This window comes from Triticum dicoccoides, chromosome 4A (assembly GCF_002162155.2).
Source record: "Triticum dicoccoides isolate Atlit2015 ecotype Zavitan chromosome 4A, WEW_v2.0, whole genome shotgun sequence".
NCBI lineage: Eukaryota > Viridiplantae > Streptophyta > Magnoliopsida > Poales > Poaceae > Triticum > Triticum dicoccoides.
This window is the reverse complement of record NC_041386.1, coordinates 651,850,217-651,865,413: the sequence shown is the minus strand read 5'-3', so window position 1 is coordinate 651,865,413 and position 15,197 is coordinate 651,850,217. Positions and strand designations below refer to the sequence as shown.

Here is a 15,197-nt window from a genome sequence, read left to right as displayed (position 1 = left end):
GATTTGCAAGATACACACGGATCAGAATGTTGCAGATCCATTGACTACTCTTCCACGAGCAAAACATGATCAGCACCAAAGCTCCATGGGTGTTAGAATCATTACTATGTAATCTAGATTATTGATTCTAGTGCAAGTGGGAGATTGAAGGAAATATGCCCTAGAGGCAATAATAAAGTTATTATTTATTTCCTTAATTCATGATAAATGTTTACTATTCATGCTAGAATTGTATAACCGGAAACTTAGTACATGTGTGAATACATAGACAAAACATATAGTCCCTAGTATGCCTCTACTTGACTAGCTCGTTAATCAAAGATGGTTATGTTTCCTAACCATAGACATGTGTTGTCATTTGATGAACAAGATCACATCATTAGGAGAATGATGTGATGGACATGAGCCATCCGTTAGCTTAGCATTATGATCGTGCTAGTTTCATTGCTACTGCTTTCTTCATGACTTATACAAATTCCTCATTCTATGAGATTATGCAACTCCCGAATACCGGAGGAACACTTTGTGTGCTACCAAACGACACAATGTAAAAGGGTGATTATAAAGGTGCTCTACAGGTGTCTCCGAAGGTATTTGTTGGGTTGGCATAGATCGAGATTAGGATTTGTCACTCCGTGTTTCGGAGAGGTATCTCTGGGCCCTCTCGGTAATACTCATCACTATAAGCCTTGCAAGCATTGTGACTAATGAGTTAGTTGCGGGATGAAGTATTACAGAACGAGTAAAGAGGCTTGACGGTAATGAGATGGAACTAGGTATTGAGATACTGACGATCGAATCTCGGGCAAGTAACATATCGATGACAAAGGGAACAACGTATGTTGTTATGCGGTTTGACCGATAAAGATCTTTGTAGAATATGTAGGAACCAATATGAGCATCCAGGTTTCGCTATTGGTTATTGACCGGAGACGTGTCTCGGTCATGTCTACATAGTTCTCGAATAGGACAAGAAGGGGGGGCGCCCCCCTTGCCTTCCCTCTCTCCCTCTCCTTCCTTCCCCTCCCTTTCCCAAGTTGTAAAACCTACTAGGAATAGGATTCCTAGTAGGAATCCTACTTGGGGCGCACCCTACGGGGGCCGGCCGGCCTTCCCCCTTGCTCCTTTATATATGGGGGCAGGGGGCACCTAGGACACACAAGTTGTTAATTGTTTAGCCATGTGTGGTGCCCTCCTCCACAGTTACACACCTCGGTCATATCGTCGTAGTGCTTAGGCGAAGCCCTGCGCCTGTAACTTCATCATCACCGTCACCATGCCGTCGTGCTGACGAAACTCTCCATCAGCCTCAACTGGATCAAGAGTACGAGGGACGTCCCCGAGCTGAACGTGTGCTGAACGCGGAGGTGTCGTACGTTCAGTGCTTGGATCGGTTGGATCGCGAAGACGTTCGACTACATCAACCGCGTTAACTAAACGCTTCTGCTTTCGATCTACGAGGATACGTGGACACATTCTCCCCTCTCATTGCTATGCATCACCTAGATAGATCTTGCGTGATCGTAGGAAATTTTCGAAATTACCGCGTTCTCCAACACATGCCCCCTCACCGGACACCGACCAAGCTTCTCCATCGTGACGCTCTTCCACAAGGGCCTATGTTATAGTTGAATAATGAAATTGAAAAGGTATACATTTGAATTGTCTTGGTTTGTCAAATTTAGTGAGTGCATAACTGTTCGGAACAGAGCAGACGAACATGCCAAGACACGGACGTGGGGAGGAGAAGAGATGAGTTAGCCTGTTTGTTGTTCCTGTGGTCTGTATACTCGGCTGTTTCAAAGAATCAGACGAGTGCAAAGTTCACACCCCGGCGTGCGTCCGGCATAGCTGGTGTTCTATCCCGGCGCAGCACCATTGTTCTGCAAGGAGTTGCGACCGGTTTTTTGTCCCTCCGTATCGTTTTGACTACGGTAGGTTTCTTGATTAAGATTCGTCTTCTCAATCAACTTGTTCGTTTCGTTCAGACTGATCACAATGAAAATTCTGTGTTGGAATTGCCGCGGGATGCGGAAACCCGCGGCGGTTCGAGCGCTATTGGGGATCCAAGGGCGGGTTCGCCCTGATGTGCTTTTCCTGTCTGAAGCCCATCTGAACAAAGCTAAGGCAGAAAAACTAAGAAGAAGGCTCGGTTTCGATGCAATGGCTGTGACGGAAAGTGATGGTAGAAGTGGAGGTTTAGTAATGCTATGGTTTGACAATTACGTCAACGGAAGTACAGCCCAACTATATTGATATCCGGATAAATGAGTTAGGTAGTGGGGGTTGGCGATTTACAGAGTTCTATGGTGAACCAAGTGGTGAGAGGAAACACTTATCCTGGGATTATTTGAGACAACTACATGCAATGTTAAACTTACCATGGCTGGTGGCGGGCGATTTTAATGAAATCCTTCATGCACATGAGAAGGAGGGAGGTATTGCAAGATCGCAGCGATGCATGCAGGCTTTTAGCGATGCTCTAAGCGACTGTGCATTAGACGATTTGGGTTACACAGGAGATAAATTTTCTTGGCGCCGAGGACATATTCGGGAACGCTTAGATCGAGTTGTTGGTAACATGCAGTGGGCTGATTTGTTCCCTATTTTTGGAGTATCCAATGAAGAGTTTAACAAATCAGACCATAGGCCGGTCCTGATCGATACCAATTTTCAGATCGGCATGCTGCCGCGAGGTGCACCTGGACCGTGCAGGTTTGAGGCACGTTGGTTAGCAGAGGAGGATGTCGAGACTATCATCCAGACATCCTGGGAGGCGCGCAAAGCTCTGGGGGTAGCACCCTTTGCTGAACTCGCAGCTGATGTACATCAAGCGCTGCATAGTTGGGACAAGAAGGTAATCAAAGGACCTCGTACAAAGCTTCGGGAGCTCCAAAAGAAACTGAATGAAGTGCTATCTGGGCTTTTAACTGATGACACGGTTATAAGGCAACATGAACTACACATGCAAATTGAGAAACTACTAGAGCAGGAGGAGCTCTACTGGATGCAGCGAGGACGAGCTGATTGGCTTACTCGTGGTGACAAAAACTCTGATTTCTTTCATAGGGCAGCAAATGGTCGGCGTAAGAGAAACTTTATCAAGTGTTTACAAAGAGAGAATGGCACATGGATTGAAGACCAGGGGGAGATACGGTCCCATGCAGCAGCGTACTTTACGTCATTGTTGGTACCGGATATGAATGTAATTGACAAGGTAAAGCCTCGTGTGTCGGATGCAATGAACCAGGAGCTGAATAAACCATACACACGAGAGGAAGTTAAGAACGCTATGTTCAACATCGGTGACCTCAAGGCCCCTGGCCCTGACGGCCTTCATGCTGTGTTTTACAAGAGGTTTTGGCACATAATTGGAGAGGACTTGATTGATGAAGTGTTACTTGCTGTCAATTCTCGTAAGATCCCTGATGGGTGGAACAACACAACTATTGTGCTCATCCCGAAGATAGACAACCCAGAAGTTATAACCCAATTCCGTCTGATTAGCCTATGTAATGTGGTCTATAAAGTGATTTCAAAACTCCTTGCAAACCGACTGAAACTTTTTCTTTCTGAGATCATCTCCCCCAATCAAAGTGCCTTCGTCCCTAGACGGCTTATCACTGATAACTTTCTGGTAGCTTTTGAGTCATATCATGCGATCAAGAGGAAAACAACCGGTAAATATGGCACTTGTGCGGTGAAACTCAATATGCACAAGGCATATGACCGGGTGGAGTGGACTTTCTTGGAGGCGATTCTATTACGGTTGGGATTTATGGAACATTGGGTGGCCCTCATCAAGGAGTGTGTTAAATCGGTAAAATACCAGGTACGGGTGAATAACGAGTTAACTGACTTTTTTGTTCCTTCCAGGGGCCTAAGGCAGGGCGATCCTCTTTCACCGTACTTGTTCTTGCTATGTGCTAAGGGTTTATCAAGTCTAATTATGCACGAGGAGGAGGTTGGAAATTTATTGGGAGTCAAAGTGTGTCGTGATGCCCCCTCGGTCTCTCACCTTCTTTTTGCGGATGACTCGCTAATCCTCATGCGAGCTGATGCCACCAATGCAACCAGCCTCCGAAGGGCGCTTGATGATTACTGCGCTGCTTCTGGCCAGATGGTGAGTGAGGCCAAATCCAGTATTTTTTTCAGTCCGTGCACTCCTGTTGATACAAGAGTGGAAGTGTGCACCTCACTTAATATAATGGCAGAAGCGCTCACGGATAAATATTTGGGGTTGCCCCCAATTGTGGGAGTGGACAGATCAGATTGCTTTCAACATCTCATAGATAGAGTTTTAAGCAGAATTAGAGGGTGGAAGGAGAAACTACTATCTGTTGGTGGGAGAGAGGTCTTACTAAAGGCTGTAGTACAAGCTATTCCCTCATACGCAATGTCAGTTTTCAAACTTCCAAAACAAGTGTGCAACAGTATAACCACCACCATGTCGAAATATTGGTGGGGAGATGAGGATTTCAAAAAACATATGCATTGGTTTGCCTGGTGGAAGATGTGCGTCCCGAAGGAGAAGGGTGGTATGGGCTTCCGGGACTTGCATTGCTTTAATTTGGCTCTTTTGGCAAAACAATGTTGGAGGCTTTTGTGTGAACCGGAATCATTATGTGCCAGAGTATTGAAAGCAAAGTATTTCCCCAACGGTGACCTTCTGAACTATACGTTGAAGAAGGGTAGTTCATATATCTGGCAGAGTCTCTGGAGTGGAATTCAGTCTTTTAAGAGAGGATACATTTGGAGAGTAGGAGATGGATCACATATTAATATCTAGGAGGACCCTTGGATTCCCAGCAGCCCGACCCGCAAATTTTTTACACCAAGGGGAAATATAGTGATCACAAGAGTTTCTGAACTCATTGATTCGGAAAACAGAGTGTGGGATGAACAATTGTTAAATGATCTTTTCTGGCCAATTGATGTGCAGCGTATTATGAATATCCCTCTAGCTTTGGAATGATGAAAGATTTTGTATCATGGCACTTTAATAGAAGTGGAATTTTCTCAGTAAGATCGGCTTACCATGAAGAGTGGGAGCACCAACATGGACAAAAGTTGAGGACGACAAACTCATTACAAGCCTCAAGTACTAGTCCAGTCTGGCGTACCATTTGGAAATTGCGTGTGCCATCAAAAATCAAAATCCATGTTTGGAGGACTTTGCTTGGAGCTATTCCTTACCGTGCTGTTTTAGCGAACAGACATATGACCACAAGTTTCCAGTGTCTCCTTTGTAGTTCGGACTGTGAAAGCATTAGGCATGCTATGTTTCTGTGCCCGAGGGTACAGGAAATTTGGCGAATTCTTGGACTACAGGAGCTGGTGAATGAAATCTGCACAATAGAGAGAGATGGAGGTTCGGCGCGGGCCGATCTCCTATTATCCAAAAGTACCATATGTCCACTTGTGGCCGATGTCCAGCGCAATGATCTAGTGGCCACAACAATCTGGTATGTATGGTGGGAACGACGCAAATACACACACGGTGAGAACATCTATGAGTCAGCAAGGTCGGCCCAAGCTATATCAACTTTAGTGCAGAACTTTTCACGAGCAAGGTTGAAGCAAACTAAAATTAAAAGACATGGCTGGTCCAAGCCGCCTGAGGGCGTCATCAAACTTAATGTCGATGCAGCTTTTGATCAGGACACTGGTACAGGGGGTACGGGGGCAGTGCTGCGTGATGAGGCCGGTTTCTTTGTCGCTGCTTCCTGCAGTGATATACCCTTTGTGGAAGACGCAGCGACGGCAGAGGCTAGAGGACTACGAGATGGCCTCCTACTAGCGAATGAAGTTGGTTGCAACAAAATCTATGTCGAAGCGGACTGTCTGGAGGTAATCAAAATCATGCTGAGTGGCAGGAATTCTTTAGGACCAGCAGCGGCAATATATGAAGAATGCACTTTCCTATCTAGCAATTTTATCTCTATAGTTTTTAGCCATTGCCCTCGGGAAGCCAATATGGCGGCGGATCTGCTAGCTAAGAACTCGGAGGTGTCTCGAACAATTGTTTGGAAATCGGAGCCCCCGGGTTTCTTAGTGGATGTTTTAACAAACGATGTATCTTTATTCTCAGATGAAATATAAACCGCCATGATGGCATTTTCCTAAAAAAAAAAAAGACACGAGTCTCCACTTCATGAGCAAAGATTCGTTGCTTTGATTTGCTCTACCACCCGTCTCAGCCACCGGCGGCGAGCTCAGATGGGCGCCCGGGCGCGCCGCGCCGCCCACCACCCCGCTCGCCTCCGCCTCCGCCACCGCCACCTTCTCCTCCTCCCGCTGCTGCTCCTCTTCCTCCTCCCGCCCCTCTCCGCGCTCCTCCTCCGCCGCGCCAACTCCCTGCGCCGCCGGTGCCTACCCCCCGCCGCAGGGCGCCGCCCCCTCGCCGGGCAGCGGCTCAGCTTCTCTATCGTCACGCTCTCCGACGAGGGCCTGTCGGGCCGAGGCGTGCGGGGGCGGTCTTTCCGCGGCGTGCTGGCGGCCACCGCGCGGAACAAGCGCGCGTACGCGGCCGCGCACGGGTACGGCTTCGCCGCGCTGCCCCCCGGCGCGGTCGACCCCGGCCGCCCGCCCGCCTGGAGCAAGGTCCTTGCCCTCCGCGCCCGCCTGCGCCGCCACCACTGGCTCTTCTGGAACGACGCGGTGGGTCGCCGCGGCTGCATTATCATTCCCCTGTCGGCTTATGTTCTCCTGCACTAAGAAACTATATGATGGTTCTTGCTCCTTTTGGAACCAATCTCGCGGTGGTTCATTGATCTTAATCGGACCTTGATTTCAGGATACGCTGGTTACTAACCCTGACATCTCGTTGGTAAGTCTGATGCTTTGATGGAATCTTGTTCTAACCAATAAGTTTGCAAGAATATTTCGAGGCCCTCTCAGTTGCTTATGTAGTTAATATAAGTTTTTTTATCCTGATTGCTTTTACTGAAGGAGGAGATTTTGTTCTCGGTGATTGGGCATAGTGATTTTGATGCATCGCCTGATCTCATTCTGACAGAGGACATCAATGGGGTTAATGCCGGTAGGTGAAACTGGCACATTGTTAATTTTTTTAGATGAAAAGGGAGGCTCACATTGTTCATTTTTACTTTATGTTTGTCCAAATCATTTGCCAAGCAAAGCAATGGCAATTTTTGTGATTCACGCTCATTAACACAAATGTCTGCTCACCTACTGCTGTATCTTCAGAGTATGCATAGGATAGTTTAGTATAACTCATTTGTACACTGAGGCTGATCCATACTTGTGACCTAGAGCAAACTGATCAAGTTAATAGACACCGAGATTCACATCTTACTAATATCCTAGGGAAACATACTTGGAAAGATACATCCATGATAATTCATTCCACTTTTCTTATTATTTCGTTGCTATAGTTCACAATCTTACATTACCATCTTATAGACAGGAGGTTCAGCACAAAATAAGATATGGATATCTCATGCGTCAAATATTAACCATGCTCCTCGTGTAGGACTGTTCTTCATAAGGAGGTCGAAATGGAGTGAGAGATTTTTAGATACATGGTGGAACCATACATCATTTGTACAATTTGGTTCCACAAAAAGTGGGGATAATGCAGCACTGAAGCATATCGTGGATCACTTGTCACCTGAAGAAACAAAAGAACACGTCCGTATAGCAAAAATGCAGTGCCTCTTCAACTCATATCCTTGGGTTGCTACGTGGAAATCAGTTCACCGCCTGATCTTCCACCCATCCACTACATGGAAAGGTTTCCTGATATGCTCATTCCCTATTCATTCCATAGATGCTGCAGTTATTTGCATTCGAAAGTGAAAGAAGTACTGGATTGTTAATGAAGACTGGATCTCCTAAGAGTTCTTCAGATTTATCTCCTAAGACTCGATTGAAGTGCTACATGTGCCTTTTGTGATTGAATATCAGTCCATACTAAGCTAAACGGTGCACTGGTATTTAGAATTGAGCACATGATATATGTGGTTGAAGTGTAATGTTTCTGAATACATGATTATTCCCACTCTAAAGAAACAGAATCTGAATTAAATCAGGAGTCCGTTACTCATGAACAAGAAAGATGACATGTACTGTTCTCTGCCAATACATGTACAGTCCTCTCAAGAAAAATATCATATGTAACATGTCAGTTGTTTATAATCAACCAGACACTGGGTTGTTCTTAGTCATCTTATTCCTGTTGGCCACTGCTTCACTAATTTATAATCAAATTTTAGTTCTTAGCTGAAATAAGCCATTCACAGAAGTAAACACTCCCTTTCTTCCGAGAAATTTTGCCTGTTATGTATGGCACATATCAGGTGCAAGTATCCATTTCGTGAAAATATGAAAAATTAGGCCTGGATGAATTTAGAAGGTGGACATTAGTTAATCAAACATCTGTTCGAAGTGTCAACTTCAAACTTGACTCGTGTTAGGAGAAACTAAAAGGAGAAGCCCTTGACATATTCTAAGTTATAGATATAGACAGAAAAGACAAAAGTCGCCACTGACAACAGTTTTCTCCTTTTTATTTATCATAACACAAATAAATTTGAAATTAAAAATTGAAAGCTCTGTTTGATGAATTAAATACTTCTCCTGGATTCTTTTTAGAAAACTATCCATGCTGCATGTTTGTTTGGTGCTGGAATCATGATTGTTTGTCAAATTCTCACCAAATTCACGTTGTTACTTCGTACATTGCCATTATCATCTGCACATAGTTGCTCAGTGCGTGTTGACTGTGCAGGGGCTTATTCAGATGGAGATTTCATGGTCCATTTTGCTGGCCTAAATGACAAGCGAGGCTGGACATCAAGAATTCTTAGAGAGATAACTCACCGATGAGGATAATTACCCCAATTTTAAAGTGATCGATGGAGGATCCAGAATTTTATGTGAAGAGCCTGATTGTTTTTGCATCATATTCTGTTGTAGACTGCCATTTTAGTTGGACAGCATGTTCCGTTTCTAATCATCTATTATTAAAAGGTTGTCTCCCACTAACTACTTCTGCAAACCTCTCATCCAGCCATGTCATAAAAAATACTCGACATTCATTTCTGGACAGCTCTTATGCACAGGTGTTTGATTCAGAAGCACAACACATCCATCTGCCTCCTTTAATACCTCGCCAATATCCACCGATCTCTCACATCCAACAGATCGACATTACAACACTACATCAACCCATCAAGGCTTCTCTGCCATCACCGGGGAATGTGGAGCTGCTGCTGCTGCTGCACGACTTACCCCATGGCTAGCGGCACCGCCCCTGGCCCAAGCCCCTGGTGCCTGCCTCCATGGGGTTAGTGTAAAAAGTGGCAGCATTGGACCTTGGCATGCCACTGACATTCTTGAGAGGCACCTGTTGTCGTCCACTTCGTGTGTGTCTACGAATCTGCAGGTATGGTCACGTTCCAGTAATCACTCTTGATAGGCAGCGTCCTTTTGATACTTCCTTGTGGCTGTTGTAGATTTCCCATATAGTTGATCCAGTAGTCAGCATCCTTCTCCGATGGTTTCTCTAGGATTTGTTTGTGTATTCTCTGATTGCACCAATGTGTTCTCTTTTATTAGCTTGATTTATCTATGGTAGGAACTTGCTTTTCCAAGAACTGTAGGATTTTTTGCCAAATTGAAATGGGAACTTGAACGGTTCAGGCTCAACTTGTCAGTTCATTCAACCTTTTGATGTTAGGCTTGTCAGTAGAAGAGATGTAGATCACATCCTGAGAACCCACACTGCAGCCTGGGCAGGCAATGCAAAGCCTGTGAGTTAAATGTCACTAATTAAACTCCACATCGATCTGACCTCTATATGGGTGTTTTTGCCACCATCTAACTTCCTCTGGGTCTACTTGCATCCATACAGTGCTGCCGTCATACCATGAAAATTGTCATATTAGTGTACTATTTTCACAAGTTTCTGTTGTCTAATCTCCCTTTAAATTTGCTTCGGTCCATCTAGATCCGTTAAATTGCGCGACTGAAACGCAAAATGCCAGTGCTTCTACCTGCGTGGGGGTCTCTGAACTAGACTCTCTTTTCACATGGTGTTGAAGCTACATCCATCCCCACCCACCCACCACCCAATGCGACTCTGTCTTCCTCCTCTTTTCAGTTTATCTCTCTTGCTTTTTCCCCAAGGTCTGAAACCAGAACCAAATTTAGTGGTGACTAGCTTTCAGCTTTTGATCCCTGAGCGCACGCATATGGCTGCTGAAAGGAGTGGAGGAGATGAGAGAGTGAGAAAGTATTCCCTGTGCTTACTGATTGTCCCCGTATGTCGAATGGAACCGGAGAAAGGAGTGGCTGGAGATCACAGGCGCGTACACCGCCCATGCCCTCGGAATCGCATTCCCCTCCCACTCGCCTCCTCTTTATATCGCGTCCCTTGCAACTTCTTTCCCTCCCCAACACACACACACACGCACACACACACAGAGCTCGTGAAGTAGAGCTCGGCTCCGAGAACCTCACACAAGTAAGTCCCAAGTGTGTTTGTCTGGTCTTGGAATGATCGTTCGTTTGTTACAGATGTTCTAGTTCCGAACGCCAAGATAGAGAAAATGCTACTAGTAATAATCTAATTATTGGCATGTTCCAGGTCCCAGGCCGGTCTCTACTGCCATGCCATGGTCGGAGACATATCCTCCCGTACATCGTGGGCGAGGATGAAGAAGAACATGACGATGAGCTTCCCGACGAGGAGCCGGCGTTTTTGCCGGTTGAACGAGCTCACCATGTGGACCGCCTCTTCCTCGACAAGTGCCAGGGAGATCTGCTCGTGCCATGATGAGGTCGTTCAACCAGCAAAACGGCGGCGGTCGTCGTCATCGGCTGGTTCGGTGGCGCCCAAGCCCTCGCGGGACACGAGGCGCAGGACCTACAAGGTGGTAGGAGGCGGTTACCTTTAGGCACTCGTCAGTGACCAACATGTTCTTGAGAACTGGGTGTCACCCTATTGGCTAGGCCTGCAAGGAGTGCAGTTAGCCCGCCCGCGTTCGGCCAGCCGGGCGTCGGTGGTGGCGACCTCATAGCCGGCAAAGCGCGCCTCGCCGTTCACCTCTTGAGCGTGGAACGGACGGTACCTCTCCACGGCGTCGTGTGGGCCTGAGGCATAGCAGTTGGTGATGGCGAAGCGGAGCTCGGCCCCGGCTCTTGTTTTCAAGAATGCGGATTTTGTTCTGCACATGAAGTAGTGAGGATATGCTTGGAAGACGAAAACAGCCTCCGAGATGATACCCATGATTTGCTCTAGCTCGAGCCTATTGTTTTTCTATGATTTGTTTGTGTCTCGTCTGATCACGGCAATGTGTTCTCGTTTATGAGCTTGATCTACCTATAGTAGGAACTTTTGTTCCACGAACTGTAGGATTATTTGCCAACTGAAACTGGAACTTGAACGGTTCAGGCTCAACTTGTCGGTCAATTCAACCTCTTGCTGCTGGGTTTGGGAGTAGTACATATGTAAAACACATCATGGGAGCCCTCACTGCAGCCTGGGCAGGCTCTTTTTCTTTTTTGTAACTTTTTTCGAAAAGGTTCTTTTTTGTAACTTACAAGAGGTTATTGTTTGTCCCCGTCAGGTGCCGCTGAAGCAAACTTTGGCGTCGATCAAGCACTGATCGCGGTATCATGTACGAGTAATACTGATGACGGTGGTTGCTGTAAGCCAGTTGGGTGGGTTCTTGAGAGCCTGTCGTGCAAAGAGATAATGCTGTGAATGTGATGGTTAAACTCGACGTGGTTTATTGTTGTGGGGCAACTATCACGCTCACACTCAACACACATTTGAAATCTCTGATATGTTAGAAGGAGCAGTGGTGAACCATATTGTCTGGCTCTACTGACTCCTGTTGCTATATCATGAACTGAATCATATATTATTTCAGTTGTCTGTATGATTACAAATAGAAATAGATTCTGTGGTTGAAGAAGCTAAAAAATGAATCAGATTGTGTGGCTAAAGAAGTTTAAAATATAACTGCAGATTATTTGTAGGCGCTTCAGATTCTGTGAGGAAAAAAATAGTTAGATTATGTGGTTAAAGAAGTTTGAAAATGAAACTGCAGATTATTTTCTTGAAGATGACTCTGTAAGCAAGAAGAAAAGGGTTGCATTTTCACTGTGTCTGTCAGACGGCCCAAGTCTGGAAGAAGTACAATGGTGAAAAATTCTGCAGCAAAGTAAAAAATAAAAAATGAATTTTTGTGTCTGTCAGACAACCACTGGGCCACCCTGCACAGGTGTGAGCCAGGCAGGAACGATCCTCTACAGCCGTAGATGCACCCATCAGGTGAATCTGAGCCGTTAATCACGCTCTGGCCCAGTGGTCAGAATTCATCAACCAGACTGAAGTGCTTGCCTCCTTATTGGTAAAGGATGCAGCGGTACGAGCCTATAGAACAGATCCTGTTCAAGTAAGGTCGTGCTACAAGATGCAGCGCCTCGCCTTATAAACCGGTTCCGCGCGCCGTGAACTTCCGAGGTGGGACTAATGTATGGCAAGCAACGCTGCAGCGACCGCCTCGGCCAGAGACACACCAGAAGAACCCGTGGGTCTCGGCCCATGAAGCTGGGCTGGAGAATGAGCCCAGCCCATCTAAGAGCAGCCGTCTCTCTCTCGTCTCATTTCTTCTCCTCTGTTTTCCTATCGCTCCAGCCTCCAGGCGCCTTGGCCGGAGCTCCGACGATCTTCCAGCAGCGATGGCCGAGACCGGAGAAGACGACGGCGAAGTAGCCGCTCCTCTTCCTCCCCCTCCCCCTCATACTCTGGCGAAGCCAGTAAGCAGCAGTGTAGACATTCCTGAGTAGATCGATCGGTTGCGGATCCCTTTCCCCCCTTAACCCGCCGCTCCTTCCTCCCTGCAGCGCACTACTTCGACGATGAGGCGGCGGAGCAGAGCACCAGCACAGGGTCGGCGACGAGCCGTCCTCACGGATGGAGAACCTTCCTCGCCTGGGGTAGCTGCCCTGAATCACAGCAGGGCAAAAAAAAGTACTCTTTACTTGAGCATTTCACTGTTACCCCGAGGATCCAAGCAGTGCGTCAAAATTAGTCCTTGATGTGATTCCTGTGGTGTTCTCCACGGATCTGAACCTCTGGGGCAAAAAAAAAAAAAGGGTGTTTTATGGGTTTTGTTGCCTGGGACGGGCAGGGAGCTTGGATAAAAATTCAACCCGACTAAAAATTCAGGCCCTTCCTTGACCCTTGTCGTGGGAGTTTCAGCCTGCTGTGATGTCACTGCTTCCTCTTAAAGAGGCTGTGAGGAGGACAAGCATTGTTTGGAGAGAAGTTGGAAAATGCTCTGGACATTCCGTTGTAATCTGTGTTTTTATGGCCCCAGTGATCTGGATTTAGACACTGATGAACGACACATCTTTGGTTTTCTGAAAATAAAACGAGCTAAGTTCACTGAGGCTGTAAATTGGATTACTAAGTGGCATAGTGGGATAGGGGTCGATAACTTCTGCATCGGGTGTGGCTTGCACAAAGAGGACTTTCGATCATCTTGACAGGTGGATTTTACTTTGCCGCTTCATGGAAAGCGAGGATCATAGCTTTTGACCTGGAGAAAACTTATTCGCCATCCGAAGAAGTTCACCACTTTCCTCTTGAGGCCTTGGGTGTACAAGGCAGCTCTTGTGTGCATTCTTTGTTTCTCGCTGCTGTTTCTATAAAGCCATACCCAGGTATATATACATGTGGGTTTACAGTACCCAGCAGGACTAATTTAAGTATATCACACCAACTTGACAAACTTCAACATTTACTAATTCATGGAATGAATGTCAAGATGGTTGAGTTGAGTTTCATGCTGCTCTTGCCCATTTTGTGTACGAAGGACAATGGATCCCTATAGTACTTCATGGTTGCTCGAAATTAGATAAGGCTACAATAATATTGTTTAAAGGCAGCAAAGGACTGGCCCATGTATTCGCTTTAGTTCCAAGTATTTTTCCAGTGAAGATACTACATGTGCAAGCTTATATACATGGATATGAACAGGTTAACTGGTGTTTATTAATTTATTCATTCATTCTTGTTTGCGTACATTATAGTTCTTGAAATTGGATTTTGATGTCATGTTATTTTTCCTTGTTATGTTTCAGTTGCAGTAGCTGACAACAAGACGACATGGCATGTTTATGCATCTGAGGCATCTGACTTGTCCACTTAACTGTCTTCTCTAGGCAGCCAAATGCCAATAACGGAGTTCTTCATGAAATGCAGATGGTATATCTGAACTTTGACGACGGTGGGAGCGTACTGTATCTTGCAGAATGCTCGTGTTCTCGAGCACATGGAAACACAGCCAAGGGTCGCGGCCGGTATGTTCCCCATTTCAGGATCATGGCGCAGGCATTGTTGAGAGGCACCTGTTGGTGTCCACTTCGTATGTCTCTGCAGGTATGGTCGCGTTCCAGTGTCCTTTTGATACTCTCTGATGATTATTGTGGATTCCCCATGTAGTTTGATCTGGTGGTCGGCCTCGTCCGACAGTTTTTCTGTGATTTGTTTGTGCGGCAATGTGTTCTTGTTTATCATCTATGGTAGGAACTTATTGTTCCAGGGACTGTAGGTTTTTTTGCTAACTAGAATGGGAACCTGGGCGGTTGAGGCTCAAGTTGTCAGTTAAGTCAACCTTTTTCTGCCGGGTTTTGAAATGGAAGTAGTAGAGATGTAAATTAATTGCAGCCTGGGCGTGGCAGGCAATGCTATGCTTGTCAACTGCAATCACATAGTGCCCTACATCTATGATTGGTTTGCTTCTATTAGCAGCACACCTAGTTCTGACGGCATGTGTTCCTCTAGGTATTGCTTCACAAAGCTTATTCATATGCTCTCCGGTACCTCCTTTCTTGCCCAACATATCACACACACAGGGACAGGGTACTTCCTCGTGAAGCAGACCTCTGCTCCGAGAGCCTCGCACGGTAAGTACGTACGTCTGTTGGTCTTTGTCTTTCAGCAATGTCCGTCTGTGGCAAAATTTCGTGTTTTGACCCTTTTATCAAACAAAATCGAGATCTGACCCCAGTTTGAAAACATTTCGAGATCTGACCCTTTTCCCTACTGCCACGAGGCACGGCGGTAGGATCATACAGCCTACCGCCGAGACCTGCGGCGGTAGCAAACTTGTCCACGTCAGCAACGATAACGGCCTCCGTGCCCCCTCCGTCACACC

The 15,197-nt window shown here is 46.3% G+C and overlaps 1 protein-coding gene, 1 long non-coding RNA gene and 1 other non-coding gene across 7 annotated transcripts in view; 2 read left to right on the top strand and 1 right to left on the bottom strand.

Annotated features, from left to right (window-relative positions):
- The first annotated feature begins 6,063 nt into the window (after nucleotides 1-6,063).
- LOC119287715 (alpha-1,2-galactosyltransferase gmh3-like) lies at nucleotides 6,064-11,899 on the top strand. 4 transcript variants are annotated; one of them, XM_037567313.1, is made up of 7 exons: nucleotides 6,064-6,660; nucleotides 6,797-6,829; nucleotides 6,952-7,042; nucleotides 7,496-7,756; nucleotides 8,753-8,994; nucleotides 9,087-9,409; nucleotides 10,613-11,894. In XM_037567313.1, the coding sequence occupies exons 1-5, from the start codon at nucleotides 6,220-6,222 to the stop codon at nucleotides 8,848-8,850; spliced, it is 924 nt and encodes a 307-aa protein (XP_037423210.1). In that variant the 5' UTR covers nucleotides 6,064-6,219; the 3' UTR covers nucleotides 8,851-8,994; nucleotides 9,087-9,409; nucleotides 10,613-11,894. The 4 variants fall into 4 exon arrangements, with proteins under 4 accessions (XP_037423210.1, XP_037423208.1, XP_037423207.1 ...); XM_037567312.1 differs by having other exon boundaries at nucleotides 6,065-6,660; nucleotides 9,074-9,409; XM_037567311.1 differs by having other exon boundaries at nucleotides 8,753-9,409; nucleotides 11,595-11,899.
- Nucleotides 11,900-12,219: 320 nt separating this feature from the next.
- On the bottom strand, nucleotides 12,220-12,438 carry LOC119290407. The gene has a single exon (XR_005141916.1). It is a non-coding gene; the product is annotated as a small nucleolar RNA U3 (small nucleolar RNA).
- A 194-nt stretch (nucleotides 12,439-12,632) lies between these two features.
- LOC119289582 overlaps nucleotides 12,633-15,197 on the top strand; it is a 4,229-nt gene continuing 1,664 nt past the window's right edge. Inside the window, exons 1-3 of one of the 2 annotated variants that reach the window (XR_005141550.1) lie at nucleotides 12,633-12,792; nucleotides 12,880-14,017; nucleotides 14,122-14,419. This is a non-coding gene — a long non-coding RNA (uncharacterized LOC119289582). Of the gene's footprint in view, nucleotides 12,793-12,879; nucleotides 14,420-15,197 lie in introns of both variants that reach the window. The other variant, XR_005141549.1, reaches the window with a different exon arrangement.

Excerpts from the sequence above, each read along its gene's own strand:
- LOC119287715 (XM_037567311.1), top strand. The coding sequence starts at position 6,220 with ATGGGCGCCCGGGCGCGCCGCGCCGCCCACCACCCCGCTCGCCTCCGC. Across the intron at positions 7,043-7,495 it reads CATCAATGGGGTTAATGCCG|GACTGTTCTTCATAAGGAGG; the intron begins GTAGGTGAAACT and ends CTCCTCGTGTAG. Across the intron at positions 7,757-8,752 it reads CCCATCCACTACATGGAAAG|GGGCTTATTCAGATGGAGAT; the intron begins GTTTCCTGATAT and ends TTGACTGTGCAG.